The sequence below is a fragment of the Salvia splendens genome, chromosome 1 (assembly GCF_004379255.2).
Source record: "Salvia splendens isolate huo1 chromosome 1, SspV2, whole genome shotgun sequence".
NCBI classification, from domain to species: domain Eukaryota; kingdom Viridiplantae; phylum Streptophyta; class Magnoliopsida; order Lamiales; family Lamiaceae; genus Salvia; species Salvia splendens.
Window position 1 is genome coordinate 8,321,468 of NC_056032.1, and position 21,558 is coordinate 8,343,025.

The 21,558-nt window shown below is 37.2% G+C and overlaps 2 protein-coding genes across 2 annotated transcripts; both read left to right on the forward strand.

The window, feature by feature from the left end:
• Positions 1-5,097: 5,097 nt before the first annotated feature.
• On the forward strand, positions 5,098-12,103 carry LOC121811465 (LRR receptor-like serine/threonine-protein kinase GSO1). Its single transcript, XM_042212334.1, has 5 exons — positions 5,098-5,875; positions 5,947-6,090; positions 9,035-9,106; positions 9,561-11,570; positions 11,654-12,103. The coding sequence occupies exons 1-5, from the start codon at positions 5,173-5,175 to the stop codon at positions 12,019-12,021; spliced, it is 3,297 nt and encodes a 1,098-aa protein (XP_042068268.1). The 5' UTR covers positions 5,098-5,172; the 3' UTR covers positions 12,022-12,103.
• Positions 12,104-14,923: 2,820 nt separating this feature from the next.
• LOC121811496 (putative receptor-like protein kinase At3g47110) lies at positions 14,924-21,312 on the forward strand. The gene is made up of 6 exons (XM_042212373.1): positions 14,924-15,575; positions 15,724-15,867; positions 15,952-16,023; positions 17,093-17,164; positions 18,645-20,642; positions 20,714-21,312. Exons 1-6 carry the CDS (start codon positions 14,951-14,953, stop codon positions 21,067-21,069), a joined length of 3,267 nt encoding a protein of 1,088 aa, XP_042068307.1. The 5' UTR covers positions 14,924-14,950; the 3' UTR covers positions 21,070-21,312.
• Positions 21,313-21,558: the final 246 nt, after the last annotated feature.

Sequence of the window (21,558 nt, forward strand, 5' to 3'; positions counted from 1 at the left end):
AGGAGCGTGAAACCTTATTGCGAAAATTGAAGATGCGGCTTCGCCATGCCCAATCGCTTATGGCTACCCAGGCGAATCGTCAACGAAAGGATGTGGAGTTCGCGGTGGGCGACAGCGTGTGGCTATGTCTTCAACCTTATTGCCAACATTCCGTGGGAAAGCCACTATCTACCAAATTGGGACGTCGTTACTATGGACCATTTCAGATTACCGAGAGGGTCGGCAAGGTGGCATACCGACTTCAGCTTCCCGTGAAAGCCGCATTCATGATGTTCCATGTATCATAGCTTAAACCTTTTATCAGCTCGTCACCCCCTGGAGCTTTAGTCGCATTACCGCCAGAGCTGCTACACGGTCTGCCGCTAGACACACCAGTTCGGGCTGTCGAGGAGCGAACGGTCTTGGTTGATGGTATTCCTCAAGTGCAATGGCTGGTGCAATGGGCGTCTGATGTGAATAATGCACCATCTTGGGAGCCATCATCACTGTTAGTAAAGGATTTTCTCCATTTGCGCCTTGATGACAAGTCGGATTTCGTCGGGGGGGGGGGAGTTGATAGGGACCTCGACACAAACTTACATGAGTCGACCGATGAAGATGACGATCGTGAACCGGAACGTGTCGAGCAGCGGGAAGACGGTCGACCGAAACGGAAGAGAACACCGCCAATCAAATATGCAGATTATATTACATATTAGTTAGATTTGGTATATTATTATTTTTGGTTATTTTCCTTTACAGACATTGTTATTTGCTAAAATAGCTAGAGTCAAATCTTCTTGGGTTTTCTTCTTGATTCTTTCCCAAGTCGGAAAGTCGAATCAAGTAGGGGGAATTCTATAAATTGTAGAATTCCCACTAAATTGAGTCATTGAGAAATAAGAATAAAATATTTTTCTCTTCTCTTGCTCTCTTAATTTTCGGACAATCCTAATCTCAATAGTAAGGTTCTTCGTTCAACCTTTCAATTTTCGCGTGCTCTCTCAATCGATTGGACAACCGGATCCTATCAAATATGATTCTCATTTTTATTTATATATATATATATATATATATATATATATATATATATATATATTAGTATTATATGAAATTTGCGTGTAATGAGTTAGTGGAATGTGTGGCCTATATAACATTTATAGTAAAAGTGAATTGAGACTTCTATTCGTGGACGGACTGAAATGGAAAAATGAGACTATTATTCGCGTACATAGGAATTATCTTTTTTTCTATTAGTATTAGATTTTTAATTTTTTAATTTTTTTTATATTGTACAATATGAGAATAAAATGATTCCACAGTTTATACTGCCGACATAATATCAAAATAAATAATGTTCACGTCAGGTCAATAGGTCTATAATAATAGGTTCCACTTTACTCCAAAACAAGTGTCTGCTATTAACAAAAAATAAAGAAGTTTATTCTATTATTTACCATAGGTCTGGTAGGTCTACAAACTATAATAGGTTCCGTTCCACCTTACTCCAAAACAAGTTTCTGCCATTAATAAAAAATTAATAGGAGTAATAAAGTTTCTACTATCAAAGTCAAGTTAATTTGTTTCTTTCTCTAATTATAAGTGCATAAAGAATTACCGTAATAAGTTAAAATTTAAATAATGTAAATTTCACTTCATTTCATTTCCGTATTGAAAATAGTCCAATAAAATATGGCTGCAAAGCTACCGTAACATGATTACTTAAAAAAAAATTGTCATCGTGTGGCTGGCCACATTATGGCCGCAAAGCTATACCATAAAACAAAATGGATATAGTAATTATGCATAGCATGAAATGGAAGCACCTAAGAGTGTCCATAGTGGGAGGACACGGCACCCGCCGAGGAAGGTGGCTGGGCAGCGCCTCCCTATAGTGGAGGACGAGGGCGGACAGGGCGGTGGATGGAGCCGCGGGCACGCCGAGTACTCGGCGGGGACGCGGCTGAGTGCGAAGGGGGGCGGCGGTGGATGGGGCTCCTATTGCACGGTGCCGACTCGCCGCGGGAGGACATAACTGAGTGCGAAGGGGGGCCGGCAGTGGGAGAGAGTGTCCACCTTATTGTGGACACTCTAAGCCGCCACTCTGGCTCCATGGTTGCCCATTCACAAACTGTTAGAAAGGAAAATATATAAGTAAGGAAAATAGGTAAGCAAGGAAAAAAAATTAATTAGGGAATGAGTATTATGGCAAATCTTGCCAATTTTATGTAACCCTTGGCCTATTTAAAGGAGGCATACCTATTGTAATTCTCTGAACAAGTTGAATGAATAATACTCATATCTTTCAACACAAACCGTCCTAATCAAAACAATGAAGGCCTACGATTAATGAATAGATGATTAATTTATTAGCAACTTAATATTACTCCTTCCGTTTCATAGAAATAAATTAATTTAAAATAATATAAATTTTTATGCATAATAAATTAAATAAGAGAGAAAAAAATGGTTAAAATAATGTAGCATATGGCATGGCCATAAATAATGAAGTAAAAAAAGTAAAAAAAAAAGTTTTTATAAATAAATATGGACTATTTCTATGAAAGAGACAAAAATTGAAATTCAGTCTATTTTCATAGGACGGGAGAGTAATATATTTGCATGTTTAAAGCTGGTAGACTGTAGTTCAACTCGTCATATACCATATTAGTAGTACTAGGCAATCTGTTGATCAAAACATAGTTGGGCCAAAAAATGAAAGAGTAAATGCGATGCAATTCAGAGCATCCACAACCGTGCTCTTGCCAGCGGCACGGTTGTGGGTCCGGACGGTACTATTCATGCATGCTCTCTGGCAAGAGCACAACACCCACAACTGTGCTCTTCCGCAAGGACGAGCACAATTAATATAAAATTCAATTAAACAAAAACATTTCCATAATATTAAAATCCATTTAAAAACCACAATAAATATTACAAATTACAAATAAAATTAAAAAATACATAATTAAAATCCTAAAAATTAAAAATTACATAATTAATCTCCTTAAAATTAAAAATTACATAATTAAAATCCTAAAAATTAAAAATTACACAATTAAACTCCTAATAAGACTACGCATCCGGCGGGATCAACCCCAATTATTTTTGGAGACCTTTTATCATGGTCTCGTGTGTTTCAAGTTGCGTGGGGGTCATAGATGACCTATCGACCATATTGAGTTGGCTTAAGAGCATCCACAGCGAGTTGTTCGGGGGTGGAGGTGGCACATAGGGAGCGGGAGCGGCTTCGGGAGTGGCTTCGGGAGTCGTGCCGCGACGACGGTTGGCCGCCGCCTTCTTCCTTCCTTGGGGGCGGCGTTGGGAACCGCTCGGTCCAGCGTCGGGGCTACCCAAGTTAGCTCCGGCGAGTTGGCTAGCCACTTCTTCCGAGCCGGAGTCGGATAGGGCTACCGATCTTGATCGTTTGGAGGAGCCGCTAGAGGAGGATGTTATGCCTCCCTTATACTTCGGGTGCGTCCGCGTCTCCTGCCAAACGTTAAGATATTTGAATGACTTACCGTTCATGGATTGGTAGGTGCTCAGCGCGGCGGTGATGATGTCGACCTCGCTTCGGCCGCTCCCGGCATTCCGGGACTCCTGGATGAAATAGCCGTTGAACTTGCCAATTTCTTCGTTGGCTCGGCCGATGCAGTTGCGCACCATACTCTCGTTGCGCTCGATCGTTCCCGGCGGCCGGTTTGCATTGTACCGGCTAGAGACGCGCCACCAAAAGTGATCGCCGGATTGGTTCGTTCCAACCACCGCATCTTCAGAGATTTCCAAGTACGCCTTGAACAATCTTTCCATCTCCGCCGGTGAGTACGGTGTGCGGACACCGGCACAAGATGGATGAGTCGGCATTTGGGAAGGGGCGCGAGGCCTAGGCTCTGGTGTCCACCCGTAGCGCCCATCGGAGGCACCTTGATCGTCGATTGGGTATGGCCGGTAGCCACTCGGAACGCCCGAATCTTGGGTGAGAGGAGGGGCCGAATATTCCGTTTCCGGACTAGGAAACGGTTGTGAACCGAACCATTCGGGGTTCCAACCGTGGGAGCCCGAAGGGTTATCGTCTTGGCCGGACATAGTGATGTTGTAGGGTATGAGAGAATGAAGATGAAAATGGATATGAGAGAATGGAGATGAGAATGGATATTGGAGAATGATGATGAGAGTTGTGTAGTTTGATGTGAATTTTTGGGGTGAAATTGGGGGTATTTATAGATGAACGTGTGTATTTTTGGGGTAAAAAAAATGAAAAAAAATTAAAAGGTGTAAAAAACGGTTATAAAAGGATATATTTTTTTTGGGAAGTGAATTTTTTTTTTTTTTTTTTTTATCGGTTTTTTAATAAAAAATCGATTTTAAAAAAAAATAAAATAAAAAATGTTTAAACACAACGGCTATGCCGTTGACGAATGGGAGCACGCCACGTGTGCGTCCGCTGGCACGGACGTGCTCGATATATCGAGCAGCGCCGTGCCAGCGGCGCGAGCGCAGCGGCGGCGGATGACGTCCGTCCCAGCGGCGCGGACGGCGGTGGCGACGGACGCCACCGCTGCGCATGCTCTCACCGTTGTACATTTCGACTTCTATCACATTTGAATGTATTATATTATCCATATTTTACATGAGTCTAGCTTGTGATTAATTACATTGTACTAGTAAATGAGTCTGAATTTTAAGTTGGATTGCTCGTGACCCTTCTAGACTTTCTTGGAAATTTACTTGGAATGCTAATTCTTTTGAGACTATTATATATAGTCAATCTGAGAATTACTGAATTGACTCATTTCATTTTTACAAAAAAATTATCCAATTTGTTTAACAACCACCCACTCCAAAGTTGAACAAGAAAATCTTGGTTTGTTATGTTTTTAACTTATTAATTTGGATGAAGTGAAGCCAAACCCCACATTGAAAAGGACGATCACATGATATTTATTGACTTAATTGGTCAATTACTAGATAAAAACTCATATATTCTCAATGCTGTGACGTTTGTATTGATGTGTTACTATCACTCCTATATTATTTTGGAGGCCAAAGAATGTGTGGATGGCTTTTCTTTGTTTACTTTACTCTTGAGAAGACAAAATACCTTAGCTTCATTAACTTTATATATTACCCTTTATCGACTTGCAAACAATCCTCATCATCAACAAAACCAAATTGCAATTTATTAACAACTTTATGGAGTCCAATTTCTTAGTAGTATTTCCTTTTCCACTCATGCTTTTAACTATTATAACCATCTTCTTCTCTCTCACCTCATCTCAACCAATCGATTCAAAGAGTGATCAAGATGCTCTACTAGCTTTCAAAAGATCCATAAAAAATGGTGCCTTGAGCAACAACTGGCTCACCAACACCTCCATCTGCGACTGGACCGGCGTCTCGTGCGGTAGCAAACACGGCAGGGTCACATCACTCAACCTCACCGGCTTCGGACTCGAGGGAAACCTCACTCCACATCTCGGAAACCTAACATTCCTCCAGTCCTTGGACGTCAGCTCCAACAGTTTGACAGGCGTCTTACCAGCTGAGCTGTCCAAACTGCAGCGTTTGCAGGAAATAAATGCGGCTTCCAACAACCTGAGTGGAGAGATTCCGAGGAGTATCTTCACAAACATGTCAGTGTTGGTGGAGATTGATGTGAGCAATAATAAGCTGTCGGGCGGGCTCCCAGGTGATATGTGTAGTAATACTCCCAAACTCAGGAGATTGATTCTCAGAGAGAATCAAATTTATGGGAATATTCCGATGAGTATAGACAAGTGTAGAGAGATGGAGGAGCTGAGCTTGTCGACCAACCGCTTCAATGGAAACATACCAATTGGAATTGGGAATTTGAGCATGCTTACGCTTTTATCTATGTATGAAAATCATCTCCAAGGTAATTACTAGTATAATCTAATATGTATGATTTAACCATCTTGATTGAGCTTATTTTTCAAATTTTTGTAGGAAATATTCCGTCTTCTATCTTCAACATTTCGTCGTTGGAATCGATGTACCTCTTCAGCAATCGTCTGTCTGGAAACATCCCCTCCAAGTTGAACAATTTACCCAACCTCCGTGAGTTGTATCTTTACGAAAACAACTTAGAAGGTACGTTCAACAACTTCGAACCATCTACTTTGTCCATTTTTTAACAAGTAGTAAATTTTATCTTTAAAATGAGTGTCTTGTTTCATAATTCCACATGTTATTGGTTTAAGTTTAACTTTATGGAGTAACAATTACCAGCACAGTAATTAACTGGAAATTATCGTTATCCTAGATAAATTGACACGTGGCATACCAAAGGAGATTGGATCTCTCTCATCAAAGGAGATTGGAGATTTGATAATCCAATTAATAAATTCTAATTATAGAAATCACTTTTACAATATTTCATTTTTAATATGTTTAATATATACTTCTTCAGTCTCATAATAGATGTTATACTTTTCTTTTAGTTTGTCTCACAACAAATCTCATATTTCTTTTTTTTTTGGAAAGAAGTTCTCTCTCACATTAATATAAATATGAGGTATTTTTCTCTCTCTCCACTCAATACACATAACAACATCTCTTAAAATCCCGTGACATTACCCAAGTGTGCCATCTATTATGAGACGGAGGGAGTACTTCATTCGTCCCAATTTAGTTGAGCCTTATTTTTGTTGGGATTTACTCGCTTTTATTTACTACTAAGCTGTCCTACAAGTGTACGAAGCTAATGCAGCAATGACAAGTAAAAATATTGTATCGCACAAAGACTAATGTATCAACTTAACTACTACGAATCAATCTCAACTACTATCTAAAAATTAAAAAAGGTTTTTTTTTTGTTTTAAAACTAATACTTCAATGAAATTATATTAAAAACAAGTAAAACTGCAAATAAAATAAAAACAATTAAATATGATGTGGAAAGTAATATGGAATGAACCTAGAATTATAGGATTTAATGCATAATTAACAAAAACTACTCCCTTCGTCCCACAAAAGATGTCACACTTGTGGGACGACGCGAGATATTAGGAGGTTTTGTTTTGTGTGTTAAGTGGAGAGAGAAGATATAATATTTATATTAATGTGAGAGAGAACATTTTCCATAGATGGAAATATGACATCTTTAGCGAGACAAACTAAAAAGGAAAGTGAGATACACCCTCCGTCCGCCACTAGGAGTCTCGGTCACTTTTGCGCACTCGTTTTATAAAAATGATAGTAATAAATAGTTAAAGAGGAGAAATGGTAAAGTAAGAGAGAGAATAATGTTGAGAACTTCTAACACAAAACAATCTAAATACCCAAAACATAAAAAATAAAGAACAGTAAAACAGTAACGATATACTTCCTCTGTCCCGGAAAAGTATGAACATTGCTTCGGCACGGATTTTAATGTATAATTGGTAAAGTAAGAGAGAGAGAGAGAGAGAGAGGATAAATAGTACTGTAAGTAGTGTTAGTAGAGAGTGAGCTCCACATAGTGTGGACATCACAAAAAAAACCTCATGTCACGTCACTAGGACATCCCACTGCACTGCCACATCACTAGGACATCCTATTGCACAATAGCGGATAGGCACTAGGATATCCCAATAGCCTAGCACAATAAAACAAATAAAATAAATAAAAAAATGCTCTCGTCCGCCGCCTGACCACAATAGCGGACGAGAGGACGGACGACCCGACGGACGTCCCAATAGCCTAGCACAATAAATAAACAATAAAACAAATCAAAAAAAATCAAAAAATGCTCTCGTCCGTCGGGACGTCCGCCGCCTGACCACAATAGCGGACTAGAGGACGGATGTCTGCGCATGACCACAGACAACCTTTCGTCCGTCCAGGACGTCCGTCACCCGCTCGCCCGCCCCAATAGTGGACGTCCCCGACGGACGAGCCGCTCACCGGTCGGACGCCCGCTATTGTGGATGCTCTTAGAGTGCCCACAATAGTGGAACAACCACGCCTCAGCCACAAAAAAAAAACTTTTATGCCTGGTCATCACAGCCATGCCTCAGCCACATAAAACTTGTCCAGCCACGCCTCACATTTTTTCTAATTGTTGGTATATTTTAATTGGACTAGAACAAAATTAAGAATTTGAGATTGGAATGGAATAAAAAAATGAATTGGGAATAGGTATTTTATAGATAAAATTTTAAAAATTTAAAAAATATCGAATATGACCGCCGCGGCGGTCTCGCGGCTCACAATAGGCCGCCACGCGACCGCTGTCCTCCCACCCGCCTCCGCCGTGTCCTCGGCTGTCGAAGGACCGCCGCGCAACATGGCGGCCACTGCGGCGGTCCTATAGTGGTTAGTCTTAGTAGTGTAGTGTAATTGTATAAGTTGTAAATAATGGCGTGTATGAGTAATGTGTTGTTTAACTCCAAAATTAAAAAGTTCATATTTTTCAGGGACAATAAGGAAATATATCATACTTTTCAGGGATTGATGGAGTATAACCTCATAAGATTCACTATCCACCATATCACCTCCTTCCCCATCCCCCACCAAAAAAAACCTTCCCAATAATCACGCCCGGTAATATACTATATATGATCAAAATCATGCAAGCTATACTATAACACCGTGCAAAATCCAAGTATATCAGAGATGTTCATCTTAGTTGAGTCGTATTCTATTTCGTGATATTTATCTTAATTGATTTATTTTCCTTTATGACAAAAAATATCACATCTAATCATTCATACTTTATTTTTTCTCCTATTAGACTTTTTCTTATCTCTTCCTTATTTTATTTTCATTTATTCTATTTAAAACAATTTCTTAATATGTATGCTCAAATACCCCAACTAAATTAGTACTAGCCACTAGGGGAGAATTACCTAAAATGTTTGTGATAGCTATTGTAATTCCCATAACCGAATTCTAATTAAAACTTAAATTTGTATTTGACTCTATAAATATCACTTTGTTATGTTCCCATTTCGTATGGAACCTCAAAAATCAAAATTGAATATACTTTGATGTTTCAAATAGTTCCGACTGTAAAATTAATTTCGTATGTAACATTGTCGATTTCATAAAATAGGTCTCATACCAAAGCAAATTGGGAACCTCACTTCCCTACTAAACCTGGATCTTGCTTCGAATAAGTTGGCAGGTAAGTTTATAAACTTTTCATTTAACTCATATATATTCACAATGTTACTATATTTCTTGTGTTTCAACCATTCTTATATTTTATGGCTAAAACTTTAAGTAGTAATCCAAAATGGTGTCATTTTTATGTAATTGAGAAGAAGAAAATCTTGTTTTTTACTATTTGTTTTAGGGTTGATCTTATTTTCCATATTTTTAAAAAATTCATGTAACCCGTATTTTCTCTTTAAAAAAAATCCCAAACTTTTAAAAAAAATTCGATTGATGTCCCGTTTAACATATTTATGCGATGAAATGTGTTAGTTTGCTGGATTTTTAGATGGATCCATGTAAGAATCTGTTACAGGTAATTGATGATCGAAAATATGAGAAAGCATGAGTTGAGAACATTATTTAAGAAAATCGAATGACTATTTGCACACTATATATTGGTATTGAATGTCCATTTACGGTAGGTGAATTGCCGGAAGAGCTTGGTAATCTAGCAAAACTCGAGTCTCTATTAGCATCGTTCAACGATTTCTTATCTGGTTCCATCCCATCTTCCATATTCAACTTATCAAACTTGAAGATACTCCATCTTCAGCAGAATCAATTTTCCGGCACTCTTCCTTGGAACATGGGGCTCTCGCTTGTCAGTCTCGAGGAGATCTACTTATTTTTCAATAGACTCACCGGACGAATTCCAACCTCTATCGCCAATGCTTCTCAGCTTACTTTCATAGAATTAAATAGAAACTCATTTACTGGCCCCATTCCAGACTTTGGTAATCTAAGGCAGCTTCAAGCCCTTCGCCTTTGGGAAAATAATCTGACCGGAGCAGATTCGCCAAATCAAGAAATAGGGTTTCTGTCTGCTTTAACAAATTGCCGAAATTTGATGTACTTGGAAATATCAGACAATCCATTGATGAATGGGGTTCTCCCAGCTTTAGTTGGGAATCTTTCTACTTCTCTTGTCACTTTTGCAGCATCTAATTGCAGCATTAGAGGCCTCATTCCTTCTCAAATTGGAAATTTAAGCAGTTTGCAAACCTTAGATTTATCTGGGAATCAACTCACAGGGTTGATCCCAACAACAATGGGAAAACTGATGCAACTTGGGAAGTTGCATCTTTATGATAACCAGCTGCAAGGATATATCCCTCATCATATTTGCCAAATCAATAATTTGCTAGAGTTATTCTTGAATGGTAATATGTTCACAGGTTCAATACCTGAATGTTTGGGAGATATTAAGTCCCTCCAACTAGTCTCTTTGGCCTCAAACCAGCTGAATTCTACACTTCCTTTCAACTTTTTAAGTCTTCAAAACCTCATAGTTCTCAACTTGTCCTCAAACTACTTGACTGGTCAAATTCCTGATCAAATCTCAAGTTTGAGGGCTATAAACAACCTAGACTTGTCTTATAACATGTTTTTAGGAAACATTCCAAACACAACTGTTGATTTGGAATCTCTTGAGTTCCTGTATTTGTCAAATAATATGTTGAATGGATCCATCCCTGAATCTTTGGTGGAGGTGAGAGGCTTGAGGGAACTAGATCTATCCAGTAATGATCTCTCTGGTTTGATACCCGTCTCCTTAGAGAATCTCGATCTCAAATATTTTAACGTTTCTCACAACAAATTGAAAGGACAGATTCCTGAAATGGGTTGCTTCGCCAACTTCCCTGCCGAATCTTTTGTTCAAAACCCTGAACTATGCGGCGCTGCAAGATTTCAAGTGCCACCTTGTCCGAGAAAGCATGGAAGATCAAGATCGGAACAAATTGCTTTGATAATGAAATATGCTTTGCCTCCCTTGGCTGGAGCTTTGATTTTGGTACTGATTGTGGTTTTCTTGCTAAAGAGACGCCAACAGAAAAAGGCGGCGCCAGCTTCTGCTGACGCCTCATCAGTTGGAGTCCCATGGAAGATCGTCTCGGAGAGAGAACTCACGCATGGGACGAGTTCCTTTAGTGAGATAAACCTACTCGGGAAAGGGAGCTATGGTTCAGTGTTCAAAGCAATGCTTGCGGATGACACAACTGTCGCAGTGAAAGTGTTCAACTTGGAATCAGAAGGAGCGCAGAAGAGCTTCGAAACAGAGAGTCGCATACTGAGCACTATTCGGCACAGGAACTTGATCAAGATACTTGGTTGTTGCAGCAATGCGCAGTTCAAGGCCTTGATTCTTGATTACATGCCTAATGGGTGTCTGGAGAAATGGCTGCATTCGGGTGGGCATGTTTTGGATCTGATGCAGAGGTTGAAGATAGCCATAGACGTCGCGTTGGCCATGGAATATCTTCATCACAATCACACGTTTACTGTCGTGCATTGTGATTTAAAGCCAAGCAATGTGTTGCTTGATGAAGATATGACTGCTCGTGTTGGGGATTTTGGCATTTCTAAGCTCATTGAGGATAGGGAAGCTATGGTTAATACTATGACCATGGCAACTATTGGTTATGCAGCACCAGGTATTCTTTATTTCAATATAATATATGTTTCTTTCCTGTTGAGTAATGAAAAAATTGATAAACATGTGTAATGTTACAAACAGAATATGGATCAGAAGGAAAAGTATCCACAAGCGGGGATGTATACAGCTATGGGATACTATTGTTGGAGATTTTTACAAGTAAGAAGCCAATAGATGATATGTTCAGTGCGGAAATGGGCTTGAAGGAGTGGGTGAACAATGCATTACAAGAAAATGGAATAAGTGAAGTAGTGGCGCCTGCTTTGCTATCAAGAGAAGATCGGCATTTCTCTGCAAAGGAGCAATGCATTGTGTCTATTTTTGATTTGGCGATGAAATGTTTGGCCTTTTTGGCCGAGGAAAGGATCAACATGATGCAAGTTGCAGCTGCATTGCAGAAGTTCCAAGCTATAGTAGAAGCAGCCACGAAGAGGCAAACGAGTTCTTGATTGTGTACAATAGTTATGATTTTTTATCCTCATGATGACTCAAACGCTCAGCATTCAGCAATAAGTTACAACTTGATTTCCACTCCCAAATTGCAAAGGAGAAACCCTACTTTATCAAAAATTTAACCACACCTTTAATCAAATACTAGTGATTTGTGGTTGCACCTCAACTAAGTTGATCACCTTGTGGACAAGGCTTGTCTAGTAAAGAGAGTCAGTAATTATCTCTATAAGTTGAGGTGCCTCTAAAACTATTGATCCCTTCCAATTTAAGTCTTGTTGAACTCATCAGTTTTCGTCAAATTTCTTGCACTTAATTCAACATAAGAAATTTTTTAAATCTGTTACATAAATCGAACATAATCTACATTTAGTAGATCTATGCATTTGAGAGACTGACTACAAAATAAGTAGAGCCTCATAAAAATACCGGAGAGATTGAAGATAAAGAATATTGTTGGATATTTGGGCTGTGGGGCTGTGGACTATTATTTGGGCTTGTGTTAATTGAGGCCCAGATAGATTTTGGGCTGGTGATTGCCCTAGCCTAATGCTCGGGTGATATACACCCCTCACTCTCCACTCTTGCCGCTTGACATTCGAACTCTCTCTTTCTCTCTGCTCTCTCTCGACTGATCTTCTCTTCTTCATCTTCTTCACCATTGAGTCTCTGACTGTTTTCTTGTAATCTTTAACGGTTATTTGAGTGATTGATCTTGTGTGAGTGTTGGAGAAGGTAACCACTTCGGTTGCTGGGGTGTTGGTGAAAACTAGGGTTTTCTGTGTGAGGGTTTTCTGTGAGTTTGTGTTCGGAGATGTTTCAGATCTGGCATAGTGGAGAGGTTTGGGGTTGATATCTGTTGTGTGAGGTGAATCACTGGTGGATTCAATGTTGCTCCCTTGGATCTGGTTTCTGGAGAATAGATTCTTACTATTAGCGAGTGGCTGAGCCACAGCTACGATCTATTCGATTCCTTTGTGTTTCTTGTGGTTTCTGCTCACTTGTTTGCTTTAATCTTTTGGTCCGAGAGGATCTTTGTAATATTGCTAACGTGTGTGTTAAGTGTGTAGGTTTCTCGGTGGTCCAGTGGCATCCGGTCAAGGATTGCATGTTAATAGCTAGTTGTGTAATAGCTAGTTTCCTTGTGTAAATCAGCCGCGTGGGAGAGAGTTTGGCAGAGCTCTTTTGTATAAGAACAAAGAGGTCTCAGTAAATAGTGAACCCGGACTTGTCTGATCCCTACAAATATGAACCTACTGTTGTTCAGCTATTTAATCAAATAGTTGGGCGAAACAAGAATGTCCTGAAACACATACCCCTCATTAATGTTCAGACATTTCATCAAAGCGCTAATTGGTGCGTTGTCGGTTGTGCTCTAATACGATTATATCTTCCGAAATATCTTTCATATATCTATTATTATATTATCATATCTTTTCCATATCTTTATTATCTTGTTCACCAAGTTAGGTTATTTATATGAGTATTATAAATAGGACCTTATTCTCATTATTCAATCAATGAAATCATAATTATTGTCTTTTATCTTTATTTAGTTTTCCGTTCAGAATTTCCGATTGTCGACAGAGCAAAGTTTCTCTGCGACTTTCTTTATCTTTTTCACTTGATAAGGGTTTTTCTCTTATCATGCTCTGTGTTAAACACTAACATCTACTGCAAAACCATAATATCCTGTACTTTATTAAAATCAAAAGATTTAAATGGAGATAAGAAATCATGTAACAAATGAGTTGCTTTGGCCGAGTGGTTAAGGCGTGTGCCTGCTAAGTACATGGGGTTTCCCCGAATCTCTCAGGCGACGATTTTTTTATACTTACATTTATTAAAGTGACGTTCGGTTTCCTAGATAAAATAATACCAATATATAATCTAGAATTGAGTTTTGTGATTATTTTAGTTATAGGGGGTTAGCTATGACTAATTATCCCATGATTTTCCATCTAGGATTGAGTTGTCGGACTAAATCTCATGAACCAAACACACTACTAATTTAATTCCGGTATACTATCTTGCAAACCGAACACCCCCTAAGTAAATAATTATTCAGTTTGACATTAATAGGGACACTTGTAGTAGTATATTTTTCGTAATTCTTCTTACTATAAATTATGGCAGTAGATAATTTGAGGGAAAAACTGAAAAATAATAAATGTGCTTTATCTAAAAAACTGGAAAAATATATATCCAAACTTTAGTGGTAAAATTGATGCATCCAAAGAATTTTTTTTCGAGAAAATTTCAATTTTGAATTCACATTTTCTGCGAATTCATGTTTAGTGAAAATCATTGAATTCAAATTTTATTTTATAAAGCCAGGTTTAGACGTATGGGGAGTATCATAATTATTTACTAGAGTAGCACTATTAAGACTACACATACATTTAGTGGAGCCAATCTAAACACAAATCACAAATGGTGCTTTAAGAAAGCAGATGGCTTTTTCTTTTTTCTTTTTTTCATGATTCTTTTTCACTCTAACCAACTTTGAAAAACAAATTAATCATCCTTATCTCCATCTGCCCTTTGACCTTTCAAATGATTCAAGTGATTCATGAAGATGGCCTCTTCTTTTCCTTCTCTCATACTCTCATCATCTTGATAGTATTAAAAAAACTAGTAAATTGACAATTTGCCCGCCAAAATTACTGAGCACTACTAACTACATCAAGACAATTTGCAAGTAATATGTGAATCTCCAGGCATTCTGAGATACTACACACCTTTCTTGATTAAATGAAAATTATTGATGTATATATTCTGATTAAATAAATGTTAATATATTTTGGAATAGTGACAAAACAAATGAAGCAACTTTCATGTGGTACACAAAGTTGCTTTAGGAAAGTAGAAAGCTATCCTTTTTCGCTTTGAATCTCCACTATAACCAACTTTGTACATAAACTATTGATGATCTTGCAAAGATCAATGGAGACCACCTCTTCCATTTCTTTCCTTGCTCTCATGCTCTTGACATTAAACCTCCTAACACTCACCTCCGCCACTGACCAAGACGCACTCCTCGCCTTCAAGAACGCCATCACTCTCGACCCGAGCCACGTCCTGAGCAACAAATGGTCCACAAACACCTCCATCTGCAGCTGGACCGGCGTCTCCTGCAGCCAGCTCAACAGGGTCACGGCCCTCAACCTCTCCGGCTACGCCCTCCATGGAACCCTACCCCCGCATCTCGGAAACTTAACGTTCCTTCAATCTCTTGACCTTAGCTCCAACAACTTCACTGGCAACATACCGTCTCAGCTGTTCAACGTGTCGGCTTTGAGATGGATTAATCTGGAAGATAATCAGATGTCCGGAGAGCTCCCGAGTGATATGTGTAGTAATGTACCGAAACTCGAATGGATTAATCTCAGCATGAATCGATTTTCTGGGAAATTTCCAACAAGTATTTACCAGTGCTCTGAGCTTCTGGAATTGTGGTTTTCCAACAACCAGTTCAACGGAAACATACCAACTGCGATTGGAAATTTGAGCATGCTTCGGACTTTGTCTGTTTCTTATAACAAGCTGGAAGGTATCATCTCATCTTAATTACTTGGAATTATCTGTCTCATTCATTACAGAGAATCATTAAGTACAGAAATAAAATTTAGTTTATTAAATACAGAAATGGGACATTTTGGTTGGAATTAATAATTACTTACGTATTAAGCTGAAAGCAGGTGATATTCCGTCTTCCATCTTCAACATTTCTTCTCTGGAATATCTGTATCTCGGAAACAACAGGCTCACTGGAAATATCCCCATTTTCAAATATTCAACTACCAGGCTTCAAGTTTTGTATCTTCGATTTAACAATTTGACAGGTAATTTTCACCAGTCTGGAATTAATTGGAAGTACTCCTTGTTTTAATTAACTGTGTGTGTTATATTATTAAATCTTATTATAGGGGGCATACCGGAAGAAATTGGACACCTCACCTCCTTGAAGCAACTATTACTTAATAACAACAGCTTGACAGGTAGAGTAATCAAATACTAGGTTGGTAGATTTATTTATTTTTCTTACTAGTCTCCTACCATTTATACAAGAGTACAACTAAATAGTACAGCAATTGTGGTATAGATTTGGTTGTTAATTAGATGTGTTAATGATAGCCTTGAATAGGGATCATAGTGCAAAAATATCTAGCCACCAACACTTTATTATAACAATAAAAACTCCACTAACTACTTTTTGTATAAATAGACTAATTTGTCCTTAAGGAAAATAAGAGTAGTGTATATTACTAACTTAATACTTAATTACTAACTATAATGAAATAATAATCATTAGATATTAAAATCAAGGGCCTAAATCATCAGTCTCAGAATGTCAATGCTATAAAAAAATGTCAATAAGGGTATTAAGGTCAATTTACAATAAATTAGTTATAACTAACTTTTAAAAAATATCTCATAACTTTAAAACGCATATAACTTTCTTGATTTAAATTATGTTTTCGCACAACATATATCAAATTAAAGATAATTTCGTAAGGTTTCTAACGAGATCTCACTTACATATGTTCTGACGTCAAAATTTGTAAAAAAAATTAAAAATTTTCAATTTATTCGTACGGTAACAAATGTCAACACAGTATATAAAATATGTCAATATAATACATGCAGAATGTCAATATAAGCAATATGTGTTACATTCTCAAAGCATTGTGTTAACATTCTCAAAGCGTTGTGTTGATATTTTCGAAACACTATATTGACATTTTCATCCAAAACCCTAATTTGGTAGTTTTTTTTATCTTTTTAGATTTAATTAATAAAAATAAAAATTACACGTGGCAAATTTTAGACCACAAGATTTCTAAAATCCTATGATCTTAAATTAGTTGTAGTTAGCAATTAAATGATAAGTTAGCAATTGATCAATCCTCATGAAATCATAATATAAATAAATTACAAATATAAAACCCCACGCACCCTACTTTTAATTACTTTGGATTATATGACCATATTATTTTGATATTTATTAATTTGAAATATGTGTATTTATCTAGCGAAAAGAAATGACTTTATCGTTGTGAAATTCAGGTCATATACCAAGGCAAATTGGGAATCTTACTCAGCTAACAATTTTACATCTTCAATGTAATAAGCTGTCAGGTATGTCTTTGCACTATAGATTTTTTTTCTTCTTTAATTTTGACAAAGTTCCAAATAAATCCAACTTCTACATAGAAAGCTCTTCCGTTATTTATTACTCACTCCATCGATAATTAACTTTCTCATTTGGGATCTTCGAGGTATAAGAAATGTGAAAATTTGTGGAGTCATTAAAAATCTCATTTGGGATTGGTAAGAAAATTTAAGAAATGTGAAAGATGTGGTCGAAAGTTATTAGAATATGGATCACACTTTTACATACTTTCCGAAAATAGTCTTTTTTGTCATTATTATTTTTTCATCAGAATTAGTTCATTTCTATTTCTGAAACTAGACATAACACTACTAATGATGTGGATTTCACTATTCACTCTAACACTATTTCAACTATTTTCTACATTACTAATTTCACATTAAATATTTGATATTTTCAAAACTTTGTTACTAATTTAACTAATCATACATATATGTTACTTTAAGCCTTAACTTTAAGATGATTTTTATGATTGATATTTTATTCGGAATTTTAATTTAGTTTAAACTGAAATTTTCAACATCATATACATTCAATCTTTAGATATAAATTTGCATAGTTTCTTATCGTTCATGATAAAATTGAAGCATGAGTAATATTTTAAAAATATTCAAGCATGTGATATTAGCTATTTAGTCCTTGGAATTTTTTTTAATAACGGTATTTGAAATTAACATATTGTAAATTTCTAAATTAATACCGCAAAATTAGGATATTTTCATAATAAATAAAATTGATTTGTAAATCAAGGTAAAAAATAAAGAAAAATAGAGAAAATAGAAACATAGAAAAATACTAGAAAATGGGTTTATTAAGAAGAAAGCATCTCATTTTATTATTTACATATTAATTAATGCAGATAATGATAAACTTTATATTATAAAAAATTAGAAATTGTAAATAATGACAAAACTTTAATCACGTATGAAGTACCAGAACATATTAAGAAATCATATAAGAAGTTGTTGACAGAAATATAGCAGAAATCTTATGTTAGCAATATAATGGAGTGACAAAAATACCCTTATAGGATTTGAGGGTGTTTAAGTCCAAAAAAACAGGCAATATTTTTTGTTAGGGTTGTGATGATATTTTTTTTTTGTTAGGAGTATGTGATGCAAGAACCCTAAAATTAGAGACTAATTATAATTAAATGTAAATTAAAAGAGAGTCCGCGGGAATGTATAACCACTTACTATATAGTCAAAGTGAATAAGATATGCAATCAAAAGGACAAAACAAAACATTTAATAGCCATTAAATTAATAGTGCAAGGAATTTAAACTCCATTCTTCTTGTTCCATGCAAGTATTATACTGTATCAAATTTCATGACATTTTTTTTTTCTTTTCCTAACCTATGCATCAACCAAATTAGAATGGCTCCCTTTCTCTTAACTACTATTTTATTTCACACTCTGAATTTGTATTAATTATAACTTGAAAGGTGAGTTACCGGGAGAGCTTGGGAATCTCATAAACATGGAGTACATTCAAGTATATCTCAACGATTTCTTGAGTGGTTCCATCCCACCTTCCATATTCAACATCTCAACCCTCAAGACATTAGATCTTGGCGAGAATAATTTTTCCGGCAGCCTTCCTCCCGACATCGGCCTCACACTTGACAGTCTCGTAGAGCTGCTCTTAAACTCTAACAAGTTCAGTGGCAAAATTCCAACCTCTATCGCTAATGCTTCGATGCTTACTATAATCGACTTGACCTCAAACTCATTCACCGGCCCAATCCCCGACTTTGGTTATCTAAGAAAGTTGCGAACACTTCGCCTTTGGGGAAACAATTTGTCCGGATCTCAATCGCCAGATCAAGAATTAGGGTTTCTCACTTCATTAACTAACTGTCAGGATTTAGAGAACTTGGAATTATCAGACATGTCATTGAAGAATGGTGTCCTCCCACCTTCCATTGGTAATTTGTCGGCTTCCCTTGTTAGTTTTGTGATGAAGAACTGCAACATCCGTGGAGCCATTCCTTCTGGTTTTGGAAATTTAAGCAGTTTGTCGATTCTGGATTTATCAATGAATGAACTCCAAGGGTTCATCCCGGCAACGTTGGGGAAGTTGAAGCAACTCGGGAAGCTCTACCTTCATGCTAACAAGCTTGGAGGATATATCCCTACTGATGTTTGCAATATGAGTGAATTGATGGAGTTTTTCTTGGGTGGGAATATGCTAACTGGTCCAATACCTGAATGTTTAGGGGATGTTAAATCTCTGAGAAGAGTTTGGTTTGATTCGAACAAGATGAATTCCACACTTCCTTCAAACTTGTTGAATCTTCCGGATCTTTTAGAACTAAGCATGTCTTCAAACTACTTCACTGGTCGGATACCATATGAGATTGGAAGGTTGAAGGCTGTCTACACGTTGGACTTGTCGTCTAACATGTTTTCAGGCTCTATTCCCAGGGAAATCGAAGCTTGTCAATCGCTGAAGTATCTGAATCTATCGAGTAATTTGTTGAATGGAACTATCCCCCAGTCAGTGGGGAAGCTCAAGGTGTTGGAGACATTGGATCTATCTAGCAATCATCTTTCAGGTTTAATACCTGACTCACTGGGGAAGCTTGATCTCGACTTCTTTAATGTGTCGTGTAATCGATTGGAAGGGAGAATTCCTGATGGTTTTTCCAACATTGGTCATCAGTCATTTGTGAACAACTCTGGCCTTTGTGGTGTAGAAAGATTTCAAGTGCCATCTTGCAAGGGAAGTCATTCATCAAAGAGTTTTGGTGTAATAATGAAATATGTTGTTCCTCCCTTTGTTGCATTTATGATTGTGGTGGTTGGCATACACATTGTCATTAGAAGATGGAGGGTGCCTCAAGAGAAACCAACTACTACAACCGAGGATCAAATGGTGGATCTTGGTTGGATCATAGTTTCAGAACGGGAAATCATTGAGGAGACAAGTTCCTTTAGTGAGTTAAACCTACTCGGACGAGGAGGCATGGGAGTCGTATACAAGATGGCGCTTGGAAATGGGATACAAGTTGCAGTCAAAGTGTTCAACTTGCAACACGAAAGAGCTACCAAGAGCTTTGAGACTGAGAGTCGGATATTGAGCACCATTCGGCATAGGAACTTGGTGAAGATACTTGGTTGTTGTAGTAACCCTGAGTTCAAAGCCTTGATTCTTGAATATATGCCGCATGGAAGCTTGGAGAAATGGCTTCATTCGCAAAAGTATTGTCTGGATCTCGTGCAGAGACTGAACATAGCAATAGATGTGGCATCAGCCTTGGAGTACCTTCATCACTATCATACATATGTTGTTGTTCACTGTGATATAAAGCCAAACAATGTGTTGCTCGATGCAGATATGACTGCTCGTATTGGTGATTTTGGCATTTCCAAGCTCTTTGACAACGACGAGGTTGCAGTTCATACGTCAAACTGGGCAACTGTTGGTTATGCAGCACCAGGTAATGCATGTAATCCTATTAAATTGGTAATATTTTATGATGCATCTGAATATGTGAAATTCATTTAATAGAGCTGGGATTAGAAGGAAAGGTATCTACAAGTGGAGATGTATACAGTTATGGGATACTATTACTGGAGATGTTTACTAGCAAGAAGCCAACAGATGATATGTTCAACGACAAGATGAACATAAAGGAGTGGGTGGAAAATGCATTACAAGAAAATGCAATAAGGGAAATTGTGGCATCTGGTATGATATCAACAGAATATGGACATTCATCCCAATGTGTGACATCTATTTTCGAATTGGCAATGAAATGTTTAGCCTTTTCATGTGAGAAACGAACTAGCATGATGCAAGTAGTAGCTGCTCTACAGAAGATCAAAGCGGATTTTACAGTAGACGAGATGAAGCATGGCAAGTGACACTTGCATTGTAAAATAATTAATACTAGCTTTTGTAGGTGAATTAATTTGGTTTGGCGAGTATGGTTTGTTTGCTGATTTTCTGTGCCTGTTTGCTAGTGTGTTTATTAGGTTGGTGTTATGAATTTCCTATTGTTTTCAATCCAAATAATTGTAAGGATACATTGTACTTAAATTGTAGATCAATGAGAACAATTTGATTGGATGTGTCAATAGAAAATACCACATGGTATTTAAATAAAAGCAACTTGCATATTTAAAAGAAAAGCTTAAAAAAAGAAAAAGGTAAGAAGCATTTACAACTAATACTCCATGAAAATAATAATAATAATAATAATAATAATAATAAAGTAAGAAGTGTTAATACAAAAGCAACTTCAGACTCACCCTCCACAAAGAAAAAGTACTTCACTAATTCACTTTCCATTTGTTAATTAATTCTTCTCCATATAAGAAAGTCACCTGTGTTAGTCATCTTCTTTCTCTTTT

What these genes read in the sequence shown, in the direction of transcription:
- LOC121811465 (XM_042212334.1), top strand. Translation starts at nt 5,173, where the DNA reads ATGGAGTCCAATTTCTTAGTAGTATTTCCTTTTCCACTCATGCTTTTA. An exon ending in GTATGAAAATCATCTCCAAG is followed by an intron (nt 5,876 to 5,946) that starts GTAATTACTAGT and finishes AAATTTTTGTAG; the next exon opens with GAAATATTCCGTCTTCTATC. An exon ending in TATTGGTTATGCAGCACCAG is followed by an intron (nt 11,571 to 11,653) that starts GTATTCTTTATT and finishes TGTTACAAACAG; the next exon opens with AATATGGATCAGAAGGAAAA.
- LOC121811496 (XM_042212373.1), top strand. Translation starts at nt 14,951, where the DNA reads ATGATCTTGCAAAGATCAATGGAGACCACCTCTTCCATTTCTTTCCTT. An exon ending in TTCTTATAACAAGCTGGAAG is followed by an intron (nt 15,576 to 15,723) that starts GTATCATCTCAT and finishes AGCTGAAAGCAG; the next exon opens with GTGATATTCCGTCTTCCATC. An exon ending in TCGATTTAACAATTTGACAG is followed by an intron (nt 15,868 to 15,951) that starts GTAATTTTCACC and finishes ATCTTATTATAG; the next exon opens with GGGGCATACCGGAAGAAATT.